This window comes from Pan paniscus, chromosome 8, assembly GCF_029289425.2.
Source record: "Pan paniscus chromosome 8, NHGRI_mPanPan1-v2.0_pri, whole genome shotgun sequence".
In the NCBI taxonomy this organism is placed as follows: Eukaryota; Metazoa; Chordata; class Mammalia; order Primates; family Hominidae; genus Pan; species Pan paniscus.
The window spans coordinates 104,646,381-104,664,602 of NC_073257.2; the positions used below are offsets into that span (position 1 = coordinate 104,646,381).

At 39.5% G+C, this 18,222-nt stretch overlaps 1 protein-coding gene across 1 annotated transcript in view; it reads left to right on the forward strand.

Moving 5' to 3' along the window:
• Positions 1-18,222, forward strand: part of KIF11 (kinesin family member 11) — a 62,009-nt gene that overhangs the window by 15,513 nt on the left and 28,274 nt on the right. Inside the window, exons 5-10 of the mRNA XM_003825362.4 lie at positions 482-667; positions 825-949; positions 4,484-4,574; positions 4,821-5,063; positions 8,186-8,281; positions 12,814-12,902. Of these exons, the coding sequence (XP_003825410.1) occupies positions 482-667; positions 825-949; positions 4,484-4,574; positions 4,821-5,063; positions 8,186-8,281; positions 12,814-12,902 (830 nt within the window). The remainder of the gene's footprint in view (positions 1-481; positions 668-824; positions 950-4,483; positions 4,575-4,820; positions 5,064-8,185; positions 8,282-12,813; positions 12,903-18,222) is intronic.

The following is an 18,222-nucleotide window of genomic DNA, read 5'->3' on the forward strand; positions in this document are numbered from 1 at the left end:
AAGTGATTCTCCTGCCTCAGCCTCCTGAGTAGCTGGGACTACAGGTACATACCACCAAGTCCAGCTAATTTTTGTATTTTTAGTAGAGATGGGGTTTCACCATGTTGGCCGGGATGGTCTTGATCTCCTGACCTTGTGATCCACCTGCCTTGACTTCCCAAAGTGCTGGGATTATAGGCGTGAGCCACCGTGCCCGGCCAAACTTGGCTTTTTAAGTAGATAGGTTCCATTGGTTTCTATGTAATGCTCAGGGATGAAGATGGCTAAGAAGTGTGACAGGTTTATGGAGGGTGTGAAGACTACTGTTGAACAGACTGTTGTAAATGACTTCTCTAACATTAGGTTAGTTGTTTCTTTTTTTTGTTGTTTTAACTTGCTTTGCCATACTTATGTTTAAATATATTATAAAGGAGGCCCATGTATTTTAACTGCCACAGTAAATGGCATTCTTCCTTTATATTAGTCCTTATTATAATTTCAGGATCCTTTGGCTGGTATAATTCCACGTACCCTTCATCAAATTTTTGAGAAACTTACTGATAATGGTACTGAATTTTCAGTCAAAGTGTCTCTGTTGGAGATCTATAATGAAGAGCTTTTTGATCTTCTTAATCCATCATCTGATGTTTCTGAGAGACTACAGATGTTTGATGATCCCCGTAACAAGGTAATTCAGTCTTTGAGAATGAAATGTCTCTGAATTTTAATGTGTGAGGCTTTGAGAAGTCAGAGAGAGAGAGAGAGAGAGTGTGTGTGTGTGTGTGTGTGTGTGTGTGTGTGTGTTTTAACCAATCTAATGGATGTTCTTTTGGTATTTTGGTCAGAGAGGAGTGATAATTAAAGGTTTAGAAGAAATTACAGTACACAACAAGGATGAAGTCTATCAAATTTTAGAAAAGGGGGCAGCAAAAAGGACAACTGCAGCTACTCTGATGAATGCATACTCTAGGTAAGAAAGCCATAGTCTCTTCCCTAGCCCCATTTTCTTTTAAGAAGAATTAGGAACTTGGAGAAAGTCAAATTGGGGTGGGTCAGGGTATGTGGGTCACGTACCTAGAGTTTGTGTTATAAGGAGGGGTCGTTGGTAATTGGCTTGAGATTTATATGGAAGGAACCAATATTGGAAGAATGTTGAAAGGAGAACAAAGATAAGTTGAACCATAGCTGAAGCATTAAACTTTTTTTTTTCTTTTTTGAGACCAATTTTCGCTCTTGTTACCCAGGCTGGAGTGCAGTGGCACGATCTTGACTCACTGCAACCTCTGCCCACCGGGTTGAAGCAATTCTCCTGCCTCAGTCTCTTGAGTAGCTGGGATTACAGGTGTCTGCCACTACGCCCAGCTAATTTTTGTATTTTTGGTAGAGATATGGTTTCACCATGTTGGCCAGGCTGGTCTCGAACTCCTGACCTCAGGTGAACCACCTGCCTTGGCCTCCCAAAGTGCTGAGATTACACGTGTGAGCCACCGCGCCCGGCCTAAACTTTTTTAAAGTAGAAGAATCCTTTTATTCTAGTAACATGATATATGGAAGCCCAGGATAAAATGTGGCTGCTATAGTTGATTTTGGAATGGGACGCTCTGAGGCTTACCTCCTTAGCCTTATGAAGGGGTCCCTGAGGCACTTTTGTGGAGCCCCCTACTGATATTAGAATATAGTTTGAAAACCCTTGCATTGAATAAGGATTAGAAGTTAGGTCTTTTAAAATGGCTTTATTTTAATGTGGGAGACAGATGGTCACTAACACTGGCTTTCATGGGGTGAAAGGGATGATTTTTTTCGCTCTAAATATCTTTTACCGAAATATAAAATTCCTTTTTAAAAAATTGTTTATTTTCCTCTCTTGCCACTCTATTCATTGAGATATAAAATCCCTGTCATAAATTTACGTAAGTTAGAAACTCCTTTTTTCTTGTAAAGACCCCTACAGGACAAATTCCAAATTCTACAGATATAGTTTACTAAAACAGAAGTGTTTTTTTGTGTGTGTGTGTGTGTGGTCTTTAAACCTCAGAATGTAATAGAAAAAGCAATGGATTGCAATTAGATATTTGCGTGTAGTCTCAGTTTCGCGGTTAATTCAGTATGTGACTTTTTGTAAATAAGTGAATTTATCTGCTTATCAGTTTCTCTGAGCTACAAAATTATTGTTAGGATTAGAAGTCTTATTTCTTTTCTGGCTTGTAGTTGAAAATTTCTATAAAATGCCATAACAATTACAGTTGCAACTCTAAAAAAGTTTGCATTTAAAGAAAGAAGAAAAATATAACATAAAAGTGATTAAGATCATGGAATTTTGGATGATTTCAAAATTTTAATTAAATTTTCACTTAATGGCTTTCCAATAAAATGGAAATTTTATTCTGTGGTTGATTATAACTTAATTTCATGTAGAATTTTGAGAACTGAACTAAAGACTAGGTAAAATTTCTTTAGGTACATTTCACTAAAGTATAAAATTTCTATTTTTCCTTTTTTCTTGTATGTAGACTTGTATAAAGGTCACTTTTTATGAAGGTATGTGACAGGAGAAGCTAATTCAGTTTTCCCGAATTAGAGCTAACTTCAATGCTTATTTGTATTAATTGCCTAATCTGGATTAGGAATGGGTAGATAATGGTAGAAAAACATGAGATGAATAGTATTATTATTATTATTATTTTTGAGACAGCCTCTCTCTGTCCCCCAGGCTGGAGTGAAGTGATGCGATCTCGGCTCACTGCAAGCTCTGCCTCCCGGGTTCACGCCATTCTCCTGCCTCAGCCTCCTGAGTAGCTGGGACTACAGGTGCCCGCCACCACGCCTGGCTAATTTTTTGTATTTTTAGTAGAGACGGGGTTTCACTGTGTTAGCCAGGTTGGTCTCGATCTCCTGACCTCGTGATCCGTCCACCTTGGCTTCCCAAAGTGATTACAGGCATGAGGCACCATGCCCGGTGGAGATGAATATTATAATTCAGATCTATAGTTTACATTTATGTTTTTCCTTAGGTCTTCCTCCTTTTCTGTAATTTTAAATAATTTAGATAATTTTATAAAAATGATACTTGGCTGGGCGCGATGGCTGACGCTTGTAATCCCAGCACTTTCGGAGGCCAAGGTGGGTGGATCACTTGAGGTCCGGAGTTCAAGACCAGCCTGGCCAACGTGGTGAAACCCCGTCTCTACTAAAAATACAAAAATTAGCTTGGTGTGGTGGCGTGTGCCTGTAATCCCAGATACTCGGTAGGCTGAGGCAGGAGAACTGCTTGAACCCAGGAGGCAGAAGTTGCAGTGAGCTGAGATCACGCCATTGCACTCTAGCCTGGGCAATAAGTCTCAAATAAATAAATAATTAAAAAAGATACTTAATTTTTTTTTTTTAAGTAACATGAAAGTACAAAGAAGAAAATTGAAACTTACCAGATTCTCTGTCAATTGTCAGTGATATTAACAAACATAATAATGTTCACCAAATGCCACTGGATACAGAAAGAATGTCTTTGGTCATCTGTATAATTTTTTTTCCCCCTAAGATAAAAGCACAGTATTTGTTTTGTTTTTTGTTTTTTTGTTTGCTTGTTTGTTTTTTTGTGTTTTTTTTTTTGAGACAGCGTCTCACTTTGTCACCCAGGCTGGAGTGCAGTAACTCAATCATGGCTTACTGCAGCCTTGACCTCCTGGGCTAAAGTGATCCTCCCACCTGAGCCTCCAGGGTAGCTGGAACTGTAGGAGCATGCCACCACGCCCAGCTAATTTTTAAATTTTTTTGTAGAGATGATGGTCGCACTGTGTTGCCCAGGCTGGTTTCGAACTCCTGGGTTAAAGTGACCCTCCTACCTTGGCCTCCCAAAGTGTTGGGATTACAGGCATGAGCTACCACCCCTGGCCTGAATATCAGTATTTAGCATAAGGTAGACTTTTGAACATTTTATAATCTAGCAGTGATTATCTTGTAGTGTTTTAGTAATCATGCTGTTTACTATTTCTGCTGTTAGGGGATAGGAGTCATCTATTTCTGATGACAGTCTCAAAGCAGAGAAGTGTACTTGTGCATGTACACAACAGCTGACATGGATGGGAAGGTGGAAGAGTAAACTAATGCCTTACCTGGTACCATTTGAATTTATGGTAATGACATATTTCAAATGGTTCTTATGAATAGAAGATGATTACAAGCCATCTCTTCTTGACATACCAGGCAACTGTTTCGACGCCACCCACATCCAGCATTCAGAGGTGCCTCAGGATTCTAAGTCTTTTAGAGTTTTTTTTCAGATAGCTTCTTATTGATGCCTCTTTTGCAGGCAGTAGATATGAGAAAACAAAATCCTAATCACTGTTCTATCTATCTCCTATCTTCCAAAATATTCTTGTTATCTCCTGTCTGATGTTATCTTCTCTACTCATGTGGATTTAGATCTTCTTTCCTGTTTTCAGTATTTCAGAAGCAGCAAATGCTATTTTACATTATAATGACTGGGCAACTTGATATTGTTTTCTAGTCGTTCCCACTCAGTTTTCTCTGTTACAATACATATGAAAGAAACTACGATTGATGGAGAAGAGCTTGTTAAAATCGGAAAGTTGAACTTGGTAAGCATCCACCTTAATACTACTGTTTCACTCTTAAACACCTTATAGAGCAGCTTGAAATTTTGTCCTTGAGACAAAATTTTTGTGGTCACTGGGTGATTAGCTTTGTAGTGGGAGAAGAAATTTGTTAATTACAGAAAAAATTATTTTGCTGGTGATTTAATACATTATGTATCCTGTGAGAATGAAAGTCTTTGAATCCAAATCCAATAGACTCACTTTTTATTTTTATTTTTAAAATTAAAGGTTGATCTTGCAGGAAGTGAAAACATTGGCCGTTCTGGAGCTGTTGATAAGAGAGCTCGGGAAGCTGGAAATATAAATCAATCCCTGTTGACTTTGGGAAGGGTCATTACTGCCCTTGTAGAAAGAACACCTCATGTTCCTTATCGAGAATCTAAACTAACTAGAATCCTCCAGGATTCTCTTGGAGGGCGTACAAGAACATCTATAATTGCAACAATTTCTCCTGCATCTCTCAATCTTGAGGTAAGCCCTTTGAAAGGAAGCTGCAAGTGTAGTAGCTGTAATTCTTATTTGGCTATTATATATTTTAAAAGTTCATTTACTAGGATGGACACAGTGACTCACACCTATAAACCCAGCACTTTGGAAGTCCAAGGTGGGCGGATCACTTGAGCTTAGGAGTGCCTGGGCAACATGCCGAAACCCTGTCTCTACCAAAAATACAAAAAATTAGCTGGGTTTGGTGGTGTACAACTGTGGTCCCAGCTACTTGAGGGGCTGAGGTGGGAGGATCACTTAAGCCTGGGAGGCAGAAGTTGCATTAAGCTGAGATCATGCAACTACACTCCAGCCTGGGTGGCAGAGGGAGACCCCATCTCAAAAAAAAAAAAAGTATGTGTATAAAAAAAAAAGAAAAGTATGTATATATGTGTATATATATATATACACACACACACACACACACACACACATATATATAGTAGGGAAAAAAAGTTCATTTAGTAGCTTCATTTTTTTTTTTTTTGAGACAAATCCCACTCTTGTCCCCCAGACTGGAGTGCGATGACGCGATCTCGGCTCACTGCAACCTCCACCTCCCAGGTTCAAGCGATTCTCCTGCCTCAGCCTCCCAAGTAGCTGGGATTACAGGCACCTGCCACCACGCCCACCTAATTTTTGTATTTTTAGTAGAGACGTGGTTTCACCTTGTTGGCCAGGCTGGTCTCAAACCCCTGACCTCAGGTGAGCCGCCCGCCTTTGTCTCCCAAAGTTCTGGGATTACACGCGTGTGCCACTACTCAGCCTAGCTTTGTTCATTCTGTGCTATAATGTAAAAGAATCTGGACACTGCATATGAATATATACAGGAGGACACTCCTGAAGAAGTTATCTTTTTCCTTCCTGGCAGAGTTTTTAACCTTAAAAAGCCAGTTTCTTAATGGCTTTTTCCACACAGTCTTCAAAGAAAATTGCTGTGGTCATTAGCAGTGGGTGGTGTATGGAGATTTAATTGAGGACTTAGAAGCAGGTCAAGTGAATGCTCGCTAGTGTGGTAGAAGCTGCTTAGAGAACACTGAAGATGGCGTTGGATGTGTGAGAACAGAGGAAAACCAAGAAAAGTAACAAAGATGGTAAAATGTACGCTTATTTTATTGCTATCATCTGCCTTAAGTGGAAATTTTATTTATTTATTAATTTTTTTACTTTTAGAGGTAGAGTCTCATACTGTTGCCAAGGCCACAGTACAGTAGCATGATCATGGCTCACTGCAACTTAAATTCCTGGACTCAAGTGATTCCCCCAACCACAGCCTCCTGAGTAGCTAGTACTACAAGTGTGAGCCACCAGGCCTGGCTAAGTTTTGTTTTGTTTTGTTTTAAATAGAGACGGAGGTCTCACTATGTTGCCCAGGCTGGTCTTGAACTCCTGGGCTCAAGGGATCCTCCTACCTCAGCCTCCCAAAATGCTGCGATTATAGGCATGAGCCACCTCACTTGACCTAAATGGATTTTAGAAAGCTTTTTTAGGCCAGGCACGGTGGCTTACGCCTGTAATCCCAGCACTTTGGGAGGCTGAGGTGAGTGGATCATCTGAGCTCAGGAGTTCAAGACCAGCCTGAGCAACATGGTGAAACCCCATCTCTACTAAAAAATACAAAAAATTAGCTGGGCATGGTGGTGCGCTCCTGTAATCCCAACTACTCAGGAGGCTGAGGCGGGACAGTTGCTTGAACCCAGGAGGTGGAGGTTGTAGTGAGCCGAGATTGCGCCATTGCACTCAAGCCTGGGTGACAGAGTGAGACTCTGTCTCAAAAAAACAAAAAAGCTTTTTTAAGGTATCCAACTGCCCCTTCATTAAAAAAAAATCTTTGTTGAGATTTAATTCACATACCATAAAATTCACTGATTTAAAGTATATTAATTTAATAATTCTAGTATATTTACAGAGTTGTCCAACCATCACCAAAATCTAAGTTTTGAACATTTTCATAACCTCAGAAAGAAAGCCTGTACCCATTGAAATTACTTTTCCATTTGCCCCACTCCCATCTCTACTGCTTTTTGCATCTCTATATTTGCCTATTCTGGGTATTTCATATAAATGGAATTACGTAATAGGTAGTTTTTTGTGACTGGCTTCTTTCACTTAGCATAATGTTTTCAAGGTTCATCTGTGTTGTACCAGCAATACTTTATTCCTTTTTACAGGTGAATATTATTCTATAGTATGGATATGGGATTTTTTTGTTTTTGTTTTTTTTTGAGATGGAGTCTCGCTCTGTTGCCTAGGCTGGAGTGCAATGGTGTGGTTTTGACTCACTGCAGTCTTCGCCACCCGGGTTCAAGTGATTCTCCTGCCTCAGCCTCCTGAGTAGCTGGGATTACAGGCGCCTGCCACCATGCCTGGCTAATTTTTGTATTTGTGGTAGAGACAGGGTTTCACCATGTTGGCCAGGCTGGTCTCGAACTCTTGACCTCATGATTCACCCGCCCCAGCCTTCCAAAGTGCTGGGATTACAGGTGTGAGCCACTGTGCCCGGCTGATATAGGACATTTTGTTTATTCATCAGTTGGTAGATTGATTGAGCTTTGTGGTTTTTTTGTTTTGTTTTGTTTTTTTGTTTTTTTTTTTGAGACAAGGTCCCTCTCTGTTGCCCAGGCTGGAGTGCAGTGGCACATTCACTATAACCTCAACCTCCTGGCCTTAAGTGATCCTCCCACCTTAGACTCCCAAGTAGGTGGGACTATAGGCACATACTACTATGCCCAGCTAATATTTATTTATTTATTGTAGAAACAGGATCTCCCTATGTTGCCAAGGCTGATCTCGAACTCCTGGGCTCAAGTGACCCTCATGCCTTGGCTTCCAAAGTGCTGGAATTACAAATGTGAGCCATCATTGAGTTTAAGAATAGTCTAAAGGAAATTATCCTAAGGGTCGAGACTCTGAAAATTGAAGAGAAGGGAAAAAAGGATTGAACAACTTCCTTTTTAAAGGTTGGGCATAGTGGTCTTAATGACTAGATTTTAAAATTAGATATAACTATAAAATATTACTTGTAAGTTATTATGTAACATATTTTAGATAACAACTACATTATTCTCACAATATCTTCAGTAATTGACCTTTCCTTTCCATGACAGGAAACTCTGAGTACATTGGAATATGCTCATAGAGCAAAGAACATATTGAATAAGCCTGAAGTGAATCAGAAACTCACCAAAAAAGCTCTTATTAAGGTAACTGTGAATTTTTGTAGAGTAATGTAATCTTGTTTGACAAATGTGAAAATAAGAAACTGAAGTGGGAGATAATAGTTAAACAAGATTTGTTAAATTGCCCATGGAAGGCTTTTTATATAGTGATTTAAACTAAATGTCTTACATGTTAACATATTTTTTTCTAATGCTAGTATGTTGACTTTACCAACTTTATCAACTGAGTTGGTACTCTTAGCAAAATTTTCATTTATTTACATTTACAAAATTTATTTATTTGCATTTTTGAAGTATAATTTACATGCCATAACATCCACCTAATGTAAGCATACAATTCAATGATTTATATTGCATTTACAGAGTTGTGGAGTATAACCACGATCTAGTTTTAGAAAATTTGTTATCACTATCCAGTTTCCCTTTGCTCCTTTACAATCATGTGGCCACTGACCTGCTTTCTGTCTATAGATTTGCCTTTTCTGGACGTTTCCTATAAATGGAATCATGTAATATTTGGTCTTTTGCATCTAGTTTCTTTTGTCTAGCATAACCATTTGGGGTTCCACTTATGTATCAGTAGTTTATTTCTTTTTATTGCTGAATAGTATTCAATTATATGCTGATAATATGACATTTGGATCATTTCCAGTAATGCCATTGTGAACATTTCTGTACATGTCTTTGTGTTGATGTGTTTTCATTTCTCTTGGGTAGATATCTAGGGATTTAATTTCTGGGTTGTATAGTAAGTTTATGCTCTAAGAAACTTTTCCAAGTAGCTGTACCACTTTGTATTTCCTACAGCAGTTTATGAGGTCTGCAATTTCTCCACCTCCTCTTTAACACTTGTTATGGTTGGTCTTTTTAATTTTAACCATTCTAAGGAGTATAAAATGGTACTTCAGTACGGTTTTTTTGTTTTTGTTTTTGTTTTTTTTTTTGAGATGAAGTCTCGCTCTTTCACCCAGGCTGGAGTGCAGTGGCACGATCTTGACTCAGTGCAACCTCCGCCTCCCAGGTTCAAGTGATTCTTCGACCTCAGTCTCCCGAGTAGCTGGGACTACAGGTGTGCACCACCACGTCTAGCTAATTTTTGTACTTTTAGTAGAGATGGGGTTTCACCATGTTGGCCAGGCTGGTCTTGAACTCCTGATCTCGTAATCTGCCCGCCTCAGCCTCCCAAAATGCTGGGATCACAGGCGTGAGCCAATACGCCTGGCCCCAATATGGTTTTAATTAGCATTTCCCTAATGACTAATGATGTTGAACATCTTTTCTTGTGCTTATTATCTATTTGTTTATCTTTTTTGGTGAAATGTCTATTCAAATGCTTTGCCCAATTTTAATTGGTTTGTCTTATTAAGTTGTAAGGAGTTTATGTAGTCTAGATACAAGCCCTTAATGAGATATGATTTGCAAATATTTCCTCCCAGTCTGGCTTTACTTTTTCCTTTCCTTGATGTTTTTTTTTTTTTTAAATAAAGTTTTTAGTATTGAGATGATTATAGATTCACATGCAGTTATAAGAAATAATACAGAGAAAACAGGCCAGGCACGGTGGCTCATGCCTGTAATCCCAGCACTTTGGGAGGCCGAGGTAGGTGGATTGCTTTAGATCAGGAGTTCGAGACCAGCCTGGCCAACATAGTGAAACCCTCATCTCTACTAAAAATACAAAAATTAGCTGGGCGTAGTGGCGCGTGCCTGTAATCCCAGTTACTCAGGAGGCTGAGACAGGAGAATTGCTTGAACTCGGGAGACAGGTTGCAGTGAGCTGAGATCGAGCCACTGTACTACAGCCTGGGAGACAGAGTGAGGCTCTGTCTCAAAAAAAAAAAAAAAAAAACAGTAATAATACAGAGAAATCCTTTGTACATTTTGTTGAACTATAGAATATTACCACGGGGATATTGATATTAATAACAGTCCACTAATCATTCCCAATTTTCCTTTCATGTGTATGTGTATTTAATTCTAGACAGTTTTGTCACATGTATAGGTTCATGTATTTACCACCACAATCAAGATACTGAACAGTTCCATCACCACGAGGACCCTTCATATTGCTCTTTTGTAACCACTTTTCTTCCCACCATATCCTTCCTTTCCTGGTACCCAGTAACCTGTCCTCTATCATTTCAAGACTGTTATTGATTGGAATCATACATTATGTAAACGTTTGAGATTGCCTTATTTATTTATTTATTTTGAGATGGAGTCTCACTCCGTTGCCCAGGCTGGAGTGCAGTGGTGCGATCTCAGCTCACGGCAACCTCCGCCTCCCGGGTTCAAGCGATTCTCCTGCCTCACTCTCCCAAGTAGCTGGGATTACAGGTGTTTGCCACCATGTCCAGATAATTTTTTGTATTTTTAGTAGAGACGGGGTTTCACCATGTTCGCCAGGCTGGGTCTCAAACTCTTGACCTTGTGATCCACCCACCTTGGCCTCCCAAAGTGCTGGGATTACAGGCTTGAGCCACTGCACCCAGCAGATCTTTCTTTTTTAGTACTAAGTAGTAGTCCATGGTGAGTATGTACCATACATACAGTTTTTGTAACCATTCACTTATTGAATAACATATGAGCTAATTTCAGCTTTTTTGCTATTACAAACAAAACTGCTATTGACATTCATTTATAGGTATTTATGTAAACATAAATTTTTATTTCTCTGGGATAATTGTCCAAGAGTGCAATTGCTGGGTTGTATAATAATTGAATGTTTATTATTTTAGGGAACTGCCTGTTTTTCAAATTGGCTGTATCATTTTACAGTGTATGAGTGATCTAATTTCTTCACATCCTCACCAGCATTTGGTGGTGTAACTTTTTTATTTTAGTCATTCTGATAGGTGTGGTAGGTGATAGATATCTCATTGTGGTTTTTAACTTAAATTTTTCTAAAGGCTAATGATGTTGAGCGTCTTTTTAATGTGCTTATTTGATGTTTATATATTTATGTATATATAGCATATACATATATTGCATATTTATATATAACATATACATGTATATATATATTTATTTCCCATTATAATTTATTTGTGGAAATATCTGTATATTTGTCCTGTAGAGTTTTACCATAGTATCTTTTGACGTGTTCCTCTGTTCTTTGTATTTTCTGTAAATTGGTAGCTGAATCTTGAGGCTTGATTAAATTCAAGTTTTGTCTTATTTATTTTTGGCAAAACTAATTCATAAGCAGTAGTGTCTTCTTCCATTTAGAAGTATGTAATGTCTGGTTCTTTGTCTTTTTTTTTTTTTTTTGAGACGGAGTCTCGCTCTGTTGCCCAGGCTAGAGTGCAGTGGTGCCATCTCGGCTCACTGCAAGCTCCACCTCCTGGGTTCACACCATTCTCCTGCCTTAGCCTCCTGAGTAGCTGGGACTACAGGCGCCTGTCACCACGCCCGGCTAATTTTTTGTATTTTTAGTAGAGACAGGGTTTCACCATGTTAGCCAGGATAGTCTTGATCTCCTGACCTTGTGATCCGCCCGCCTCGGCCTCCCAAAGTGCTGGGATTACAGGCGTGAGCCACCGCGTCCGGCCAGAGGTATAGTTCTTATAGGAAAGGCAGGACACATGCTTGATTAATTTCCTTTATTTGCCAATTTTGAGAATAATGAGTTGGTTTCCTAGGTTTCTTAGTGTCATTATAAACTCCTAGATTTAAGCTATTTGTGTTAACCCATTGTAGTTGTTCTCCTCACCGATGCTCAGATTGGCTCATCTTTGGCCAGGGGTATGTTAGTCTGTTTTCATGCTGCTGATAAAGACATACCCGAGACTGGGCAATTTACAAAAGAAAGAGGTTTATTGGACTTATAGTTCCACATGTCTGGGGAGGCCTCATAATCATGGCAGAAGGCAAGGACGAGCAAGTCACATCTTACGTGGGTGGCAGCAGGCAAAGACAGAGAGCTTGTGTGGAGAAACTCCTGTTTGTAAAACCATCAGATCTCGTGAGACCCATTCCCTGTCATGAGAACAGCATGGAAAAGATCCGCCCCTACGATTCAATCATCTCCCACCGGGTCCCTCCCGCAACACGTGGGAATTATGGGAGCTACAAGATGAGATTTAGGTGGGGACACAGAGCCAAACTATATTAAGGGGTTACATCTTCAAGTGGCTTATTGAGTCCTTTTGATTAACCTAGTAGGCTTTGCTTAGCTTATTTCCTTGTCTTATTTGACAAGATGTTCCATGTTCATCTTGAATATTTTCTGCCTCAGTCTTGGAATCAGATGCTTTTATAAGGAATCCTGGTTCATTTTAGTGTGAATTACTCCTACCAACCTGGGTACTGGAGGTTGTGGTTTTTCTTGGGAAGTCCATATTTCTAGAATGAGTGTATTTAAAAAGGAGCTTTGAAAGACTTTATTTCTAAACAAATTAATATTGATTAAAAAGTATGGTTATAACTTTTTATCATACTTCTTTAAGTTTTAAAAGACATAAAAAGGCTAACTTTACATTTTATTTGTTGCATGTCCTTCCCAAACTGAATGAAAAAAGTACTAAACTGACACCTACAACATTCCTCTTGTGTAGGAGTATACGGAGGAGATAGAGCGTTTAAAACGAGATCTTGCTGCAGCCCGTGAGAAAAATGGAGTGTATATTTCTGAAGAAAATTTTAGGTAAGCCCTTGGCTATGGAGTTAATTTCCAAGAATAAGCATTTCTGATAACAGGCTATTTGAAGTAAAACTTATGTAGCAGTAAGTAAAATCTTTATATCCAGTGCCGATAAATACTTCATTGTGTGTGTGTGTGTGTGTGTGTGTGTGTTTTCTTTTGAGACAGGGTTTCGCACTGTCACCCAGACTGGAGCACAGTGGCACAATCTTGGCTCACTACGTCCTCAGTCTCCTGGGCTCAAGCGATCCTCCTGCCTCAGCCTCCCAGGTAGCTGGGATTATAGGCATGAGCCACCACACCCTGCTAATTTTTGCATTTTTTTGTAGAGACAGGGTTTCACCATGCTGCCTAGGCTTCTATTTTGTTTTGACATTAACAAGTAGCTATCAAACACTTTTTAAAAATCTTTTACTAACTTTTAATTTTTAAATCATTAATTCATATGAAGTTTCAAGAAGAGTACAAGAGAGGTTTCATGTATTCTTCACCCAGTCTTCCTCAGTGGTTATCTCTTAAATAATTATAGTACAAGGCTGGATGTGGTGGCTCACACCTGTGAATCCCAGCACTTTGGGAGGCCAAGGCAGGCAGATCACCTGAGGTTGGGAATTTGAGATTAGTCTGACCAACATGGAGAAACCCAATCACTACTAAAAACACAAAATTACCCGGTGTGGTGGTACATGCCCATAATCATAGCTACTCCAGAGGCTGAGGCAGGAGAATTGCTTGAAGCTGGGAGGCAGAGGTTGTGGTGAGCCAAGATCGCGCCATTGCACTCCAGCCTGGGCAACAAGAGTGAAACTCTGTCTCAAAAATAAATAAAAAAAATAATAGATAAATAAAAAATAGGCTGGGCGCCGTGGCTCACGCCTGTAATCCCAGCATTTTGGGAGGCTGAGGCAGGCAGATCACCTGAGGTCAGGAGTTCGAGACCAGCCTGGGCAACATGGTGAAACCCCGTCTCTACTAAAAATACTAAAATTAGCCAGGCATGGTGGCAGGTGCTTGTAATCCCAGCTACTCGGGAGGCTGAGGCAGGAGAATCACTTGAACCTGGGAGGCAGAGGTTGCAGTGAGCTGAGATAGCAGCATTGCACTCCAGCCTGGGGAACAAGAGCGAGACTTCATCTCAAAAAAGAAAAAGGAAAAAATAATAATAAAATAAATAAATAATAATTATGGTACAATATCAAAGCTGGGAAGTTGACCTTGATACAATATGTGTATTAGTTTGTTCTTATACTACTATAGAGAACCACCTGAGACTGGGTAATTTATAAAGAAAAGAGGTTTAATTGGCTCACAGTTCCATAGGCTGTACAGGAGGCATGGCTGGGGAGGCTTCAGGAAACTTAAAATCCTGGTAGAAGAGCTAAGGAGAAGCAAGCACATATTCACATGGCGGCAGGAGAGAGAAAGTGAAGAGGAAAGCACTGCACACTTTAAAACAACCAGATCTTGTGAGAACTCATTCACTATCATGAGAACAGCAAGGGGGAAGTCCACCTTTATCACTCGGTTATCTCCCATCAGGTCCCTCCTCCAACATGTGGGGATTATAATTCAACATGAGATTTCAGTGGGGACAGAGAACCAGACCATATCAAGATGTGTATATAGTAGTTCTATGCCATTTTGTCACTTGTATAGATTTGTGTAACCACCACTGCAATCAAGATACAGAACTATCCTATCATCACAAGGATCTCTCTTGCTAATTCACTATAGTCACACTCACCTCATCTTTTCCATGATTCCTAACCCCTGGCAACCACTAATCTGTTCACTTTTTAAAGCCCTGGAGTAATTTGTTCAAAGGAAAGCTTTTATTGAGGCCCATTGTATAAAACAACAATAATAACAGAGAAAACAAGGGGAAGAAGGCAAGTGGGATGCTAAGGACTATAACTTGAAGATTCCTGATTGTGTTTATCCTTGAAGATATTAGGAAGCAAGACTTTCACAGAGCATTTTTTAAAAGTTAATAGTGATAAAAGATACTAGACCTAATAATAACCAGAAGCATTTTAGTATAATCTTTTACTGAACTTTTTTGTAGATGTTAACACTCTAATAGTATATAAATCATTTAATAAACTTAGTTTTTTCTGTGTTATTTCCAACTGTCATAATGTATTCCATGAATGTGTAAGATGCCCTAGAATCAGAACAATGTAAGACTGTGGGTTAGTGAACAGTTTACCATCACTAATGGAGGTGTTCTTTTTTTGATGCTTTAGAAGTAAAAAATAATTGGTGAGGCACTCAATCCTGGCCTGTAGTCTTTAGAAATGATATTGATTATTGGAGGCTTTCATCTGATTTTATTTTTGAACTTAAGAAGTAACTTTGGTTTTCATTTGTTTAGTCCCATGATTGAAAATATGGTGTTTGCTCTCTTTTTTTTTAACTTTTATTTTAGTTTCAGGAGTACACGTGCAGATTTGTTCTATAGATATATTGCATGTAACAGGAGTTGGTGTATATATTATTTTGTCACCCAGATAATAACCATAGAACCCGATGGATAGCTTTTCAATCCTTACTCTCCTCTTACCCTCCACCCTCAAAGAGGCCCAGGTGACTATTGTTCCCTTCCTCATGTCCATGTCTGCTCAGGGTTTAGCTCCTACTTATAAGTGAGAACGTTCGGTGTTTGGTTTTCTGTTCCTATGTTAGTTTGTTTAGGACAATGGCATCCAGCTCCATCCATGTTGCTGCAAAGAACATGATCTCATTCTTTTTTTTTTTTTTTTTTCGAGACAGTCTTGCTCTGTCACCCAGGCTGGAGTATAGTGGTGTGATCTCGGCTCACTGCAACCTCTGCCTCCCAGGTTCAAGTGATTCTCCTACCCCAGCTGCCTGAGTAGCTGGGATTACAAGCACCTGCCACCATGCCCAGCAAATTTTTTTTTTTTTTTAAGTAGAGATGGGGTTTCACCATGCACCATGTTGGCCAGGCTGGTCTTGAATTCCTGGCCTCAAGTGATCAACTCACCTTGGTCTCCTGGCGTACTGGGATTACAGGCATGTGCCACTGCACCCAGCCATCTTGCTCTTTATTATGCCTGTGTAGTATTCCATGGTGTATATGTACCACATTTTCTTTATCCAGTCTGCTATGGATGGATAGCTAGGTTGATTCCACGTCTTTGCTGCTGTGAATAGTGCTATGATGAACATATGTGTGCATGTGTCTTTATGGTAGAACAATTTATATTCCTTTGGGTATATACCCAGTAATGGGATTGCTGGCTCAAATAGTATTTCTCTGTGTGTGTGTGTGTTTTTTTTGTTTTTTTGTTTTTTTTTGAGATGGAGTCTTGCTCTGTTGTCCAGGGTGGACTGCAGTGGCACAATCTCGGCTCACTGCAAACTCTGCCCCCCAGGTTCAAGCAAGTCTCCTACCTCCACCTCCCAAGTATCTGGGATTATAGGCACCCACCACCGCACCTGGCTAATTTTTGTATTTTTAGTAGAGATGGGGTTTCCCCATGTTGGCCAGGCTGGTCTCGAACTCCTGACCTCAAGTGATCTGCCCACCTCGGCCTCCCAAAGTGCTGGATTACAGGTGTGAGCCACCATGCCCTGCCGGTATTTCTGTTTTAAGTTCTTTGAGAAGTCGCCAAACTACTTTCCATAATGGCTGAACTAATTTTCATTAGTAGCATATAAGCGTTCCCTTTTCTCCACAACTTTACCACCATGTGTTATTTTTTGACTTTTTAATAATAGCCATTCTGACTGGTGAGATGGTTTCTCATTGTGGTTTTGATTTGCATTTCTCTAACAATTAATGGTGTTAAACATATTTTCATATGCTTTTTAGCCACATATATATCTTCTTTTGAAAAATGTCCACATCATTTGCCCACTTTTTTTTTTTTTTGAGACACAGTTTCACTGTTGCCCAGACTGGAGTGCAGTGTGGCACGATCTCAGCTCACTTCAACCTCCACCTCCTGGGTTCAAGCGATTCTCCTGCCTCAGCCTCTGAAGTAGCTGGGATTATAGGTGCCCAGCTAATTTTTGTATTTTTAGTAGAGATGGGATTTCACCATGTTGGCCAGGCTGGTCTTGAATTCCTGACCTCAAGTGATCTGCCCACCTCTGCCTCCCAAACTGCTGGGATTACAGGTGTTAGCTACCGTGCCCAGCTGGGTGTATATGATTTTATACTTAGAAAACCCCATATTCTCTGTCCATAAGCTCCTAGATCTGATCAACAATTTAAGCAGAGTTTCTGGATACACAATCATTGTACTAAAATCAGTAGCATTCCTATATACCAATAATGTCCAAGCTGAGTGCCAAACAAGAATGCAATTCCATTCACAATAGCCACAAAAACAGTAAAATGCCTAGCAATACAACTAACCAGAGAGGTGAAGGATCTCTACGGTAAGAATTATAAAACACTGCTGAAAGAAATCAGAGTTGACACTAACAAATGGAAAAACTTTCCATGCTCATGGATAAGAAGAATCAATATTGTTAAAATGGCCATACCACCCAAAGCTATTTACAGATTAAATGCTGTTCCTCTCAAACTACCAATGACATTCTTCACAGAAGAAACTATTGTAAAATTCACGTGGAACTGGAAAAGAGCCCAAATAGCCAAAGCAATCCTAAGCAAAAAGAACAAAGCTGGAGGCATCGCATTACCTGACTTCAAACTATACTACAGGGCTACAGTAACCAAAACATCATGGTACTGGTACAAAAACAGACACAGACCAATGGAACCGAATAGAGAGCCCAGAAATAAAGCCACACACCTACAGCCATCTGATCTTCGACAGAACATGCAATGGGGATAAAACTGCCTGTTCAATAAATGGTGCTGGGATAACTGCCTATCCATATGCAGAAGATTGAAACTGGACCCCTTCCTTAACGCCCATATACAGAAATCAACTCAAGATGGATTAAAAACTTAAATGTAAAACCTAAAACTAAAAACCCTTGTAAAAAACCTAGGTGTTTGTTCTCTAATACACATGAGGCATAATCTGAGATAGTTTTGTCTGAAAAAGCTTTTGGAATTAGTACAGTGTCAGTCAGAGAAGAATCACAAAAACTACAGCCAACATTTAAAACAGGATAATGCTTTATTTAAGCCAAGCTTAATAGACATTTTAAAACCATATCAAAATCATCTCATCCATACAGTAACAATGTTGTATTACCCCTTGGCATTCACTATAAAAAAGCATTTCAAATAATCCCGTTTTACATAAAAGATCTATTTCTATTTATTTTATTTTATTTTTATTTTTATTTTTGAGACAGAGTCTCACTCTGTCACCCAGGC